This window comes from Neoarius graeffei, chromosome 6 (genome assembly GCF_027579695.1).
Source record: "Neoarius graeffei isolate fNeoGra1 chromosome 6, fNeoGra1.pri, whole genome shotgun sequence".
Taxonomy (NCBI): Eukaryota; Metazoa; Chordata; class Actinopteri; order Siluriformes; family Ariidae; genus Neoarius; species Neoarius graeffei.
Window position 1 is genome coordinate 48,213,606 of NC_083574.1, and position 14,456 is coordinate 48,228,061.

Sequence of the window (14,456 nt, forward strand, 5' to 3'; positions counted from 1 at the left end):
TCTCTGCTGGGCCAGAGGAAAGAACCGCTTACGTCAGCGGGGGGGGCGGAGTTGTTAAGACCAACAACAATAACAAGACCGTGAAAGATCGCCATTTTTAAGCGACGAGAAGCAGCAGCTGTACAAACGCGAAGTCATCCATTATTATTGTTGTTGCTGCTGCTTCTTCCGTGTTGTTTTTGCTTCGATATTCGCACCAAGGTTTAAGCAAACGTAGCGATGTAACTGACGTATACAGCGACGTAATGACGTATACAGCAACGTAAATGACGTGGCACCGCAAGCGATGGAAAAGCAAACTGGTTCTCAGCTGGCTCGCAAGTTGAACGAGTTGTGAACCAGCACCGGCTCCGAACCAGCCCTGGAACTGATTTGGTGGAAAAGGGGTAACAGACAGAGGAAGTCCGTGTGCGCATGTGCAGGTTTAGCTGCTGCTGCTTCTTCTTCTTCTGGGTTTTACAGCAGCTGGCATCCACAGTGTTGCATTACTGCCATCTACAGGTTTACCTTTGTGCACAGACAGTTCCATCATTGTGTCACTAAACAAACAGCTGATCACACAGAGACGCTCGCTGACCGCTGATATTTATTAGTTTGGTCCTGCATTTCCTTTCCTTCACAACATAACATCTTTTCTTCTCGCTTTCTGTTACTGTAGTCGGTCTTTCATGTTTCATTCGCACGCTCACTTCCTCCATTTTTTTGTCCTGTTTCAAATTTGTATCCCACAATGCCTTGCGCGAACGGGGAAAGCCCACCACATGATGCATGACGTAGTTTCTTGAATTGGGTCATGGTGAAGCAGGAAAAAATAGCAGAGAATTTAGGGCCATGTGTCCCTAAAGTCATTAATTATTCTATTTACAAAAAAATAATAAAATTGGAAGTCTGCAATTCAAATTCAGTAGCTTTCTTTCCATTAAACAAAAATAATTGGGCGTCAGGGAAAATTCTTTTTATGACCTACACTTGAAAAACCTGAAAGGCAGTCTAGCTTTAAAGGTGATTTCCTCTCACAGCAAATGTCATGCTTGGATTCAGGTACTGGATAGCTATGTGCCACAGCAAAACGTACATAAGCGTCATCAGTTCAGATTGCAATCAGATACCGGCTGTCAAAATATCTGAGAGGCTCCATTGTTGCAGCTGGAAATTCATCTTTTTTTAAAGATTTTTTTGGGGCTTTTTCACCTTTATTGGATAGGACAGTGTAGAGACAGGAAATGAGCGGGAGAGAGAGACGGGGAGGGATCGGGAAATGACCTCGGGTCGGAATCGAACCCGGGTCCCCGGATTTATGGTATGGCACCTTATCCACCTGAGCCACGACGCCCCCTGGAAATTCATCTTTAAATGCAGTTCTCCTTTTTCACATTCAAAAGTTACTTGTGCTTGAGATGCATGCCAAAAAGAAACACATTTCAGTTCAGCAAAGTCTGTAGTTTTCATAACTATGCCGAAAAATTTGCCATGTGACGGGTTTTCTTAGGCTAGAACACGTACAGAAAGTCATTTGAGAACCAGCTATTGTTTGATGAATTTGCAGCCATACCATCTCAAAGTGTCGGACATGAACACAGCACTTTGAAGTCAGCAGAGACTCACAGTAGAGATGGCGTTAACCATGCCGTTTGTGATCTGGTCCTGCCGCATGTGTTTCACCACATCGAACTGGGCCGCTCTCTGCTTGGGAATGATCTGGTCAGCGATCTTCTTCAGCTCGGAGTTAAACTTCTTAAATAGATCCTCAAACAGTAGAGACAGAAGCTGGAAGGAAAGAACAAATCAACACGTACATGATTTCAGAAATCTAGAAGTTCAAAACTTATATATATATATATATATATATATATATATATATATATATATATATATATATATATATATATATATATATATATAAAAACCAGTGACTAAAACAAGCAATAAAAAGTACAACAATGCTACACTAAGCTGTAATCTGTTGATTAGTACATCAAACAATTCAATGTGCGTTGAGCATTCAAACGTCCTTCTATACGTTAATTCCCATCAACACTCCACTGCTTCACATCTTTTTGTTGCTCCGATTCCCGAGTACCAACTTTATTAACTCTATCCGGCTCCTCCATATCTCATACCATGTCATCACCCCTGTGGGTGCTGCAGCATGTAATAACCAGGTGTGCTCATGTTCAGATAAGGCTGACCTGGCCTTTTGCCCAGGGCGCTCTCATCCTCACGGAGACTCTCCAATAGCAGCTTGCCTCCATTCATCCATATTAGCATACATCAAAACAAGCAGGCCGCACTGAAACTAATAAAGAAATTAAGCTTCTGCAGCACAGCAGGTCCAATTAGTTGAATGTCAATGAATCATAATTGAGGAATAAGGAGATTGACAGTCTGGGGAGTGTGTGCAAGTTCTGCTGAAAGGGCTTGCTTTGCTCACTAACCTCACTCACTCACACACACCCCTCCCTAGAGAGGGTTGGTCGGGGGAAATTAAAGGACTTAAGACTGCGGTAATTACATTATCAGAGCCGGGCTTGTGGATTAGCTCAATCGCTCCCGTCAAGGCAGCCATTCTTTTGTCATGGTTGTGCTAAATAATAATAAAAGCCAGAAAGGCCTGAGCTCGGCTGGGATTTGGGTGCTGCCTCTGCTCTGCTGCATATCTCGCCGTCAACAAAAGCAGGCAAGCTGGGAAACGGGGTGGGCAAAATATAGAGGAGACAAACAAAGCGGCGGGGCAAATAATGAAGGTATTAATAAAAGACAAGGAGGGCAGACACAAAGAGGAAGATGAAGGATTGGGAGGAAGCCAGGCATGCAGGTCTGAGTTCAGTTTCACACAGGAGCGGCGATGTGTGTAAAAGAGAGAAAGAGAAGCCAGCGTCAAAGGCTGGAAATCTGAAAGATCCGGAAAAACATTGTGATCTATAAAAAGGCCCTATTAAGAAGATAAGTAAGATGGTAAAGACAGCACTCTGAGCAGAGCACCTCTCAAACAAGGAACAGTTAAACGCATTAAAGCTGATAGGACATACTTATCGCAAAAACGACCACTGTCTTGGGAGAAGCAAGAAGTATTAAAAAGCTGTCAATCATTCTTAATTAAATTAGCGGTGATGTGAATAAGCACCGAACAAGGAAGAGGGGCTGCTTAAAGGAGTATCGAACCTAACAGACATTGTACACAAGCTATTTGTGGATTCTGTAGTCGTCTCCATCCTCCCTCACTCAGGCTGTTTGTGTGCATATGTGCATTCCATCCATCATCAATACCTGCCCGGCCAGCTCGAGACGCTTGTTTCCATAGTAATCGCGATCGTCTACTTTGTTGTTCCCTTGTGCGAGGATCACCCTGCGCACCATTACAGCCAGGTAGATGCATTTCGCTCGGAAGTTAAACTCCTTCACCTAGGAAACACAGAAGGCCACGCTATACTTTAGGAACAAATACTTATTAAGCATCAAATTTACATTTCAGAAATGGAACAAGATCATGATTATTAAAAAAAGTGACATGGGGGAAAGGAAGATGGGGAAAAAAAAAACCCCAAGATAAAGAAAGACACTCACAGGTACATGGGTGAGAATGGTGGAAGCAAGCAGCTCTCTGGCTTCCTCCATCTTGGTTTTCTTCGGTCCACCCCACATACGCTGACGCCTTACTTTGTTTCCAATATACTTCAGAGCCTGAAATGAAAACAAAACAGTCACATCAGCATCACGTGTCTGGCAGTGGTTTGTTTCAGCAGGGGGAATACCGGATACACATGTTCGCAATAAAGAGAACATTTCAAAATCAGCGAATGAGCAGGATACCTCAAGGTCCACTAACTTACTAAAGATACGTCAGAGATCAGACGCCCAGCCCCTCATCTGATGCACACACCTGAGCTCAGCACTAATTATTCAACCACAAAGGTTAAAAGGTCATAGAGTGGGATTTTCTTCTAGACCACCCACTTTGACCATCATAACCACATGGCTGTGTAACTCGTAATAAAGCAGATGACATAATTAAAAACAACAAAATAATTAAATGGGGAAAAACGAAGGTTGTAGAACGCTGTTAGGAGGGCACAGGATAACAGCAACGGCAGTGGTAAATGAGGTATGGATAAAAGCTTTGAATTCTGCAACTTTTCCCAGTGTGTTCATGCTGCCTCTTCAAACAAGCATTTCATTTCAATAAAAATAAATGATTAACTAAAATAAAAAATAAATAAATAAATAAAAAAGACCATTTCTTTAAAATAACCACAAGCTGGCCAAGTAGTTAGCATGTCCACCTCTCAACCGGGAGACCACGAGTTCTACTTGCGGTCGGGTCACGCCAAAGACCATCATTTAAAAAATAAATAAATAAAATTTGGGGGGGGGGGGGGGGGGGGAGCACCTACTGCCATCCGGCAAGGCACACTGCAATACAGATGTGAGTAGAGAGTCAAATGCTCACAGTTACCAGAGGACTAGGCCCCCCACAGTAACCCTAGCTATAGAATAGGCAAGAGGCCGAGGGCTATAGAAAACAGAGATTGGCGCCGCACCCATGTGCCTCAAAGAGCTATTTAGCTTTGGGACAGGAGACTGCCTGGGAAGACCAGATGCTGGCACGGGAGGGACATTTTCTTTAAAATATTTCGCTCCGATAGTTTGTGTCAAAACCCAGTTGTTCCATGTGCATACATTGTACCGTAGATGTTCAATTTGTAAAAATGTTCTAAAAATAATGCAAATTAAAAAAAAAAAAGTGCAATAATGATATCTGCTTTTCCCCTTTAAAATCTTGCTGTACTGCTGTGCAATGACAGTAAAAGCCTTCATTCTATTCTAAAAAATGAGAATTTAATTTGTTAAGATGATCAAGGGAAAGTTGTGTCCTAAAGGTTAGAGAAGCAGTTTTGAGACCAAAAGGTTGCCAGTTTGATTTCCTGGACCAGCAGGAATGGCTGAAGTGCCCCAAATGCACCTAACCCCCAACTGCTCTGGGTATGTCAGGGTCTTGCATGTTGCTCTGGATAAGAGCGTCTGCTAAGTACCTGTAATGTAATGTGTGGTTGAAAGAAAAATCATGGAACTGAAACAGCTGAGGTCCTGAGCCATCGAAAATATTTCCTCCATCTGCACGGGTAAATTTGCAAAAACATTTTGTCCAACTTCATTTTAGTTCATAACAAACACCGTTTAACTGTTGAAAATGTTTAACCATAATTAGCTTAACAAAATGCTGCTTTTACAGGGAAGTAAGGTGTGTGAAGCTCTACATTTCACCTCATGAAAACAGAACTTATCGATTCATTGAAAAGATCGCACTTTTGTCTAGTGCTGTGCCAAAATCACAGACACTGAATGCTTGGTTCTGACTGTTCAGACGATTACTTTTTTTTTTTTAAATATATAAAACAGCAGCTTGTGTTTGACCGTAGTTCCAACTCCAAGGTTAACTATAATAGGCTTGTTCTAATACTTGACCATTTTTAGAGTAAAAAACTTGCACAGGGACTTGGCAGATGCTCCACATACACTTTTTTTTTTAAATGTGTGTCTGTTGACATGGTTAAGTTTTCTATAAGTAAACATTTACCTAGATGTTTTGGAAGGAGTCCCCAGGTGTCAGAGGGCTTTGTGGTTGCTTAGCAACATGACAAGCTGCATCTTTTTTTTTTTGGGCTAACAAGCTTCAAGAGCACTTGGTAAAAAGAGATGCTGGTGAGGGAATGGCTGTTTAGAACATCTATAACTTTAAGGGTAACAGGACTGAATTTGTTTCATGGACTTTCTACGACATTAAATGTCACTAAAAATTGATTTTTAAAAAATTAAGTAATAAACAAATTTGAAAAATGTTGGCAAACTGATGCTTTTGTGACCTGACCCCCCCCCCCCAAAAAAAAAAAAAAACCTTCAAGGCTTCATGCCAGGTAGCATGAACCTTCCTGGTTTTAATCATTTCCCTATAACAGCCTGGCCCAAGTCTTTATTTTTACTGATAATTGTCCAACACACTGTTCAGCTAAAGTTTGCACGTACATTTGCAAATTATCCATAACACAGCAAGTTAACTGCTGTTATATGTTGTAAGACATTGTTAGCCATCACATAGTAGTTAGTATTTATACTTGGTATTTATTCACTGTAACGTTGCACTGCTCTAACGCTAATTGTCTGGTCTATGGAGAAGTATTCCAGTAAGAATTTTATTGTACTTTGTACACTGTACATATTACAATAAACTTTGAACTAGGTTACTGAAATCACTTACATGCAACTTAATTATGTATATTTAAAAATAAAAAGACTGCCTTTAAATTTCTACAGCACAGATATAACAGATGCTGCAACTAGCGGTCAAACAGTGTTCGAACATGTTCCCTCCCATCCTATTAGGAGCCTTTAATGATTTTGCTCTAATATGCCTTATCTGAAGTCTGCCAGGGTCAATTGTAGCATGAACGTAAGGCTCATTAGAGTACTGATGTGTGAGACAGACACACACGCGTGCACACACACACACACACACACAGGTACCGGGGCACAAACAGGCACGTGGGCATGCTCAGACATAGGTTGCTAGGATGCAGATATGCTTTTTACCAACTTATTGTTGGGGCTTTGTACAAAAAAGTGTGCTGAGGAAATTGTGCCTCAGTATTCAATGATGCACATCAGACATATTTAGTGTTGTTTGACACTGGATCAGTGACGCTTTTAAAAAGCCTATTGCATTATGTAAGCAGTGAGAAACAGACAGATTTAATACTGTTAAATACAGCAATTAAATTAACTGATTTAATTAATGATAATTAATATTAAATATGGTGCATGATAGCCACTTGTACAAGTCCATTATCAAGTCAGGGTGTGAAAGAAAAAGAAAAAGACAGACGGACAGAAAGACAGACGGACAGAACTCAATTCTGCACAAGAATTGAGCTAATATGCTTTTTGAATACTACCATTGTTCAGGTACAGGATATAAGGTGGCCAGTGGAAGCCAAAATTCACACCAGATGTGACTAGATCTGCCAGCAACACAATATAAAACACCACAGAAATCCATACAATACTCCGTGTGGTACGTAGTTACAGAGGGAAGAAAAAAAAAAAAGTGTTTTAATGGTGCCACATGATAGCAACATGAAATCGGAACATGCACAGATATGCTGCCAATTCACTATCCCACTGTCTCACATCACATGTTCAAGTGAACAGTGATGTAATTACAGCTGGTCCAAATTAATTCATGTTATACTGACACGAGGCTTTTATTCAATCCCTGGTGAGTTGTCCCTTAGGTGTGATTCCTTTGGTCAGGTGAGAACACAAGAAAATCATACTCGTGGGGATTTAAAAAAAAAAAAAAGCCTTCCAAGACCTTCAGAACAAAGCAGCCTAAATCTACTTGAAAGTGAACTCTAGAGCAGTTCACAGCTGCAATAAAAACATGATTTGACTCTGAATCAATGCAAATGCATGAAGTGAATTGAATATATGCTATACAGTGAGGGTAGTAGGGTTTTTTTTTTTTGGTTTGGTTTGTTTTTTGGTCCAAGCTCCAAAACTGACACGCAAGGACATAGCAGTAGTGCTGCAGAAATATAATGGGCTCTGGATTTCTGAATCAAAGCTTGATCAATTTTAAGCACCAGATGTTCATTCTCTGACCTTAGCAGATAGCGATTTCTTTACACATTTGCCAAAGGTTTACTTATATTTATCATCACTGTATTTCTGATCCTCCTGCGCACACACAGTCAGGTTTCCTTTTGCTTTGTATGATAATTTGTACATTGCAAAAACCAAACCAAAGCAAGTTATTTGGTCTTCACAAACAGTCAAATAGTGAAAGTACCCTAAATTTCATAAGGAAAAGAAAAGTACTTGAAAACACAGGTAGTGTGTATAGAATGGAAGCCGTGTCCCCTGGATGGAAGGTCACTCATGCCATGAAAAGTTGTCAGTTAAGTGGAGCATCTGGTGTGATTTCAGCCATGTTAACTTGGTCCAATTAATTTACTTAAAGAGGAACAGAGGGCAATATATAGAGTAAATATAACAATAAAACACACATTGATGAACCTTATTCAAGACTTACAAAAGTTTTTTGTTCTAAGGTTGGAAAGTTATAGTGTTTTGAAAGTAGCTCGAGCAAACTATTTCCGCAGTTTGAACAGCCTGCCATGATATTAATTTTATCCAATCAGAATGCACGTTCATTTTCTCTGCGTAACACTCATGACGCATGTATGTGCCCAGTTGTGTTGGCTCATTGAGGTTGGGAATAGCACGTGTGAAATACCCGTTTCTGCCTCTTGCGACGATTTCGCAAGTCCACGGGTGGCGCCTCTCTCATTGCAGCAAATAAATTCTGCTGGACTCGTGAGCAACTCCACGTTACATTTTCCGCACGAGCACCACGCCGTGTCACCTGCACGCAGACGCTCTGCCCCACGCTCGCCATGCCCATGGTCAGCATCAGTCTCATCCTCGCCGTCATCCGAGCTTTCTTCTCTTATTTCATCACCGGAGTTGAGAGTACCTCTCCTAGGTTCAAACTGGCACCCTTCTAAGCCATAGCCTGCTTGCAGTGTGTCTTGCGGGATCTCTTCGTATGATTCGACAGAGCTGTCGCTTTCACTTGATGCGCCCGACGCCATGATTACACGCTTATCTCCTATTTCGGAGAGTTCCGCTAGTGCAGTGGGTAGCGCTGACGTCACGGTCTTTTAAAAATGGCGACTCTTGTGCGGTTTAGCGTATAAAGTATTATATTTACAATTACCAAGATATTTCGTTGTTTTCTAGTACATAAATTTGATAGAATACTTAAGAATACGTTACTTTGTCACATCAGCAACCGTATACATTATATTTTGTACCCCTTTAACATTAGGCCACACCAATTTAATTAGTTGGTTCTCGGATTTTTTCAGGAAAAATATGAAGCGAGCGAGCAAAATAAAAATAAAATTAAAAAAAAAAAATGCTCTGATGGTAAAATTAGCGGTGGAAATAGAGGGCTTTCATAATAGAGAAACAAAACAAAGACAATACATTATTGTTACACATTTCGTATGGCTCTTTTAATAGCTTATCTTATTTCCACCCATATGCATTAAGGATAATTGAAAATAAAAGTCTGAAACAACAGTCTTCATTTTTTTCCTTTTATTTGTGTAAACAAGCCCCCAAGGGGAACTCAAACAACTGTGCCTGACAAGTCAGAATGCCATCTCTTGGCAGAATTTTTCACCCTGAAAAATATGGATGTTGTATTCACAGCATTTATGTGAAGACTGTAACTTTCACCACAGGGTGACTAACAGCATTAGAACGACAAGATCGCGCTGTTTCACCAGATATGCGGACGGTAGCCTATGTGACTAAAACTCCGCGATCAATGTAACTGAGATGAATATTCATCAGTGTGCAGTTAGGTGAATCGGGCTAGAATAAGAGCAGATTTTTTTGCATGAGAAACAGGAGATGTGTTGCGTGAGGGCATGAGAGGGCAGTCATACGCGTGTGTCTCACGCTCACTACATAACAGTCGGCAGCCCTGCTCAAGAGGGATGCTACCCAGAAAAAATGAACAAGGGAATTAACCCAGTAGGCCTACAGTAAATTTGTGTCATGTATTGTCCTTGTCAGCAGGGCTAGCTCTGGCTGCGCGTCTTCTATCAGGCAAACCAGTAAACAGAGAGGCTAAATAAATGATTGAATTACAGTCAACTGAACATCTACAATGCACAGAAAAAAGATATGACCAGGAGTAGGCAACTTCTGATGGCTAAATACTTTGAATGATTTTTTTGTTTGCCCCGAACATCAATCAATGAAATATATAAATCAAGCCCACCTCCACAGAGTTGTTGTCCAAGTTGGCACATCGCAGGGTAACAAGCTCACGACATCTTGAGTACAACTATGCAAAGTTTTCCCCCTCTTGAAAGATTTTACGCTTCTGTTCGCTGAATATCCTAACAATCACAAACACAGGCTTTGCAGGATTCCCCTCCACAGGCATGTTTCTTCCACAAGTCTTTATCTAAAGTGAAAGGGGTGATTTGATTGGTTTTCGACATCACGTGACCTCAACGTGCAGTTTTCAATATTTTGAAGCCACGACGTTTTTCTGTTGGTGGGAGTTTGATTTCAATTTTTTTTTTCCATTTTGCATTTTCTTCAAGCGGCGATTCCGAGAACCAACTAATCGAATTGGTGTGGCCTTATTTATTAACTTAATTTACTTAACATTATTGGGCGGCACGGTGGTGTAAGTGGTTAGCACCGTCACCTCACAGCAAGAAGGTTCTGGGTTCGAGCCCAGCGGCCGGTGAGGGCCTTTCTGTGTGGAGTTTGCATGTTCTCCCCGTGTCCGCGTGGGTTTCCTCCGGGTGCTCCGGTTTCTCCCACAGTCCAAAGACATGCAGGTTAGGCTAACATGGGGCAGCCTGGAGCTGAAGTGCCCTTGAGTGAGGCATCTAACTCCCGACTGCTCTCTGGGCACTATTAGCATGGCTGCCCACTGCTCTGAGTATGTGTGTGCGCTCATTGCTCACGCATGTGTGCGTTCACTGCTTCAGATGAATTTCACAAGCGTGTGATGAATAAAGTTGTGCTATTTGTCTGGTGGCACATCAGAAGGATATGTCACCTCTCCGTTCTGGTCCTACATGCTATATTTCAGAACAGTGGTTTAATTCAGTAAACCAAAAATAGTAGAGGACACTGTGGTTCAATTCCTTCTCCTTTCAGCAGAACTAAAACTTTAGAGCATTCAGGTGAAATTATGACATCCCTGCAAACGATTTCCTTGAATGCGAGTCATGTGCTACAGTAGGAGTAGCTATGGTGTACCTGTGTCTGGGTGAAAATCTGAGACTTCTGGCACTCTTCCAAACTGGGGGCAAAAGCAGCCATGACGTGCTCCTCTGTACCAATCATCTGCACAATCTCCTGATCGCTCTCCACACCCATGGCCTGAAAACACAGCAGTGAATAAATACATACTGTACAAACATACAATCCCTGTATCTTACATACACTGAGCTGATGTGCACATCACAGAAAAACATCTGTATTTGACACAGGAGAGGTGGTTCAGAGGTGAGGAGTGAAATTTAGGCCTCTCTGACATTTACTTATGCTAATAGACAACTGTGGGAACAGGACTGGGCTTACACACACTGCATATAGGTCTGCATCGTTTGCTAAAGCTTCCGAGGAGCAAGAAAAAGCCTGAAGGAATTTACTTGGGATGCGTGAGTGCAGAGCAAATACGCTCAATAGCTAATTTAGCCAGTACAATGTTGCAGTCGTATCTGTGTATTTGGAAAGAGCCGAAAGCAAAGTGAATTCAGCAGAGCACTTTGGGAGCCACTTAGATTCTGATTAAATACAAGAATGAGGCCTGATAACCTGAACTGAACATTTTTTTAAACACATATACATAATGTACTGTTATGTTTTTGTTTTTAAACAGGTTCCTGTGCTTTACTACAGAAGTCAATTAAAACCTCACCACCCAGCTGATTTTTTTCACAATTGCCACCGCCACCAAGCAGTTCCTGACTGCAGAGTTTTTAATATTATTCCCTTCTGTACTCCCCTTAAACCTGAAATGATAGGAATACTTAACTTCCTGTCTTTTTTAGGCTATTGGTCTTGGACAATTAAATTGTTTAGTGGAATTTTAAATGGCAAATCGTGAGTCAGGGTTATTTAAAAAAAAAAAAAAAAAAAAAAACACACACACAAACACCCCACATCGATATCTTTTTACTTACACAATTGTACCTTTTGCATTATTTTTCCCCCCTATGAAAAACACCATGGTGTGTGTGCCTCTGTTTCCCCAAGCCCAAATGTTTCAACCATTGCCCTTCTTCATTGTGCTACCCTTATTTTAAAACAAGCCTTAATTTTAAAGAATATGTTTCATGACAATAACAAATGCCTACAATGACTGGCCCTTATTTACAGTTTGAAACAGTTCTGCATTTATATGCTCTATACCCATACTGTCCGACACTAAAGCATGACAAAAATAAGTACAAGGTTCTTGCTATTACACTGTTTTTGGGGGAAAGAAAAAAAAAAGACTATACCAGATTGACTTAAACATTCCAGACACCGTGTTCAGTTTCTTATTAAACATTAACAATATCAGATTTATTGGGCTTAGAAGCTGTATTAGTGTTGAGTGTTTAAAAAACAATCCAGATACAGAATCCTAAGTGTCTTGGTTTTTTGACCCCATAATACATGTTCTTTTTGCATTTCTAAACTCCTCCACATCTAGAAATGAGTGCATTTGAAGTTTTCCAGACGAACTTTACTTCAATCTAATTAAAATAAATAAATAAACAAACTCTACCCACTATTTTGGCAAAATATCTTGAGAAATGTCTGTTTTGACAAAATATATCTTCCACACTGTCAAATAAGGTAATTTAACTGCATATTTCACTTTTTCACCTCCCAGCATCACTGGATTTCTTTTTTGTTATATTGCACCATCTGCTGGTTACTGGCTGAAACCAAATACCAACATAACGGTCCCTAGCCCTGTTGTCATATACCATACTGTCACTAATTAATACCCATCATTAGAGACTACACGTTTCCAGCAATTCACTACATGCTCCTATTCATTTCGGAATTCTTCGCCTTTAGCCCCCTCACTTTGAAGATGATGCCGATGGGAGCGTCCTCAGAGAGGGTGTTGTGTTTCAAGTAAAAGCGTCCTTGCTTCACGATCATGTTGGTTCTACTCTTCTTCTCATGGGTGGAACTGAAGTCCAGAAAAAGAGACAGAAATGTAAAAATATTAGGAAGAAAATAAACAAGTGTTATTCACAAACTGATTGGTGGGAAACTGTGGTCACGTGATGGCAGCACCTGGTCACCGAGGCTCCCACCGCACCCTTGCGGTCTTGCTCTACAATGATGCGGTTCTTGGACAGCTGCTCCTGGATGAGAATGACCTTCTCCTGACCTTTGACAATGAAATAACCACCTGCACACAGAGACAAACTATTAAAGAGCGGGTCAAAAGAGTAGGATAGTTCCTCTAATTACAGTGGTGCTTGAAAGTTTGTGAACCCTTTAGAATTTTCTATATTTCTGCATAAATATGACCTAAAACATCATCAGATTTTCACACAAGTCCTAAAAGTAGATAAAGAGAACCCAGTTAAACAAATGAGACAAAAATATTATACTTGGTCATTTATTTATTGAGGAAAATGATCCAATATTACATATTGGTGAGTGGCAAAAGTATGTGAACCTCTAGGACAGACCTGGGCATTTTACGGCCCGCGGGCCGCATCCGGCCCTTTGGTTCATTCTGACCGGCCCGCGTAAGGTTAATTAGAAATTACAAAATAAACATTTTCTAATTTTACCTCATGCATGGACTGAATGTGCATTGCTTTTATTTTGAAGTTGTGTTCAACAAAAACGCAATGTGTGCGACATGAGCATGACATGAAATCCCACGAAACCTAATCCCGCAATAACTACTTCCGTAATTTGTCCAGACCAACCACAAACTTGTACGTCATCCTTCAAACAGTCCAGCCAATCACATAGTGTGACGTCACTAGCAGGCGCCGGAGCCCGAGCCGATCTGTAGATCTGATACCTACACCGAATCGAAGTTGTTGCGAGCAGATCACAAGAAGACTTTAGCCCCCAAAATGTCCGCAAAAAGAAGAAAGGTAGATGCCAAATGCAGGGCTTTCAACAAAACATGGACTGCTAAGTATTTATTTACTGAAGTCAGAGATGAAGCCGTGTGTTTAGTTTGCGGAGAGCAGATCGCAGTGTTCAAAGACTACAATTTGAGTCGGCATTACCAAATGAAAAACACCAAATGAGGTGATTAGACTACAAATGTGGGCGTCATTATTATAATATGATGTATCTTGCTTGATATTTGGAGTAGAAAGACAATATTGTGATGTCTTTATTGTGTTTTGGGGTGAATGTGACTGAAAAAAAAGGTACAAACGTTCACATTTTGTTAACCATTGTTTTGGGAAATTTGATTGAATTTTTTGTAAGGCAACCTCATTTTTTCCATACTCTTACCAGTCTTAGCAGCTTGTAAAAACAATGTTATTTACTGCTTTATATAAAGAAATACAATTAATATTATGCAGAATTTAGTTCAGCCTTTTGGTCCGGCCCTCCACACAATTTTCTGTTTTTCATGTGGCCCCATGGAAAAAAAATAATTGCCCACCCCTGCTCTAGGATTAGCAGTTAATTTGAAGGTGAAATTAGAGTCAGGTGTTTTCAATCAATGGGATGACAATCAGGTGTGAGTGAGCACCCTGTTTTATTTAAAGAACAGGGATCTATCAAAGTCTGATCTTCACAACACATGTTTGTGGAAGTGTATCATGGCACGAACAAAGGAGATTTCTGAGGACCTCAGAAAAAGTGTTGTTGAT

General features: G+C 40.7%; 1 protein-coding gene across 1 annotated transcript in view; it reads right to left on the minus strand.

Moving 5' to 3' along the window:
* The window catches only part of polr3b (polymerase (RNA) III (DNA directed) polypeptide B), a 61,765-nt gene that overhangs the window by 38,893 nt on the left and 8,416 nt on the right, over nucleotides 1-14,456 (minus strand). The window contains 6 exon segments of the mRNA XM_060923754.1: nucleotides 1,606-1,767; nucleotides 3,268-3,402; nucleotides 3,565-3,681; nucleotides 10,852-10,974; nucleotides 12,679-12,787; nucleotides 12,895-13,012. Coding sequence (XP_060779737.1) covers nucleotides 1,606-1,767; nucleotides 3,268-3,402; nucleotides 3,565-3,681; nucleotides 10,852-10,974; nucleotides 12,679-12,787; nucleotides 12,895-13,012 — 764 coding nt within the window.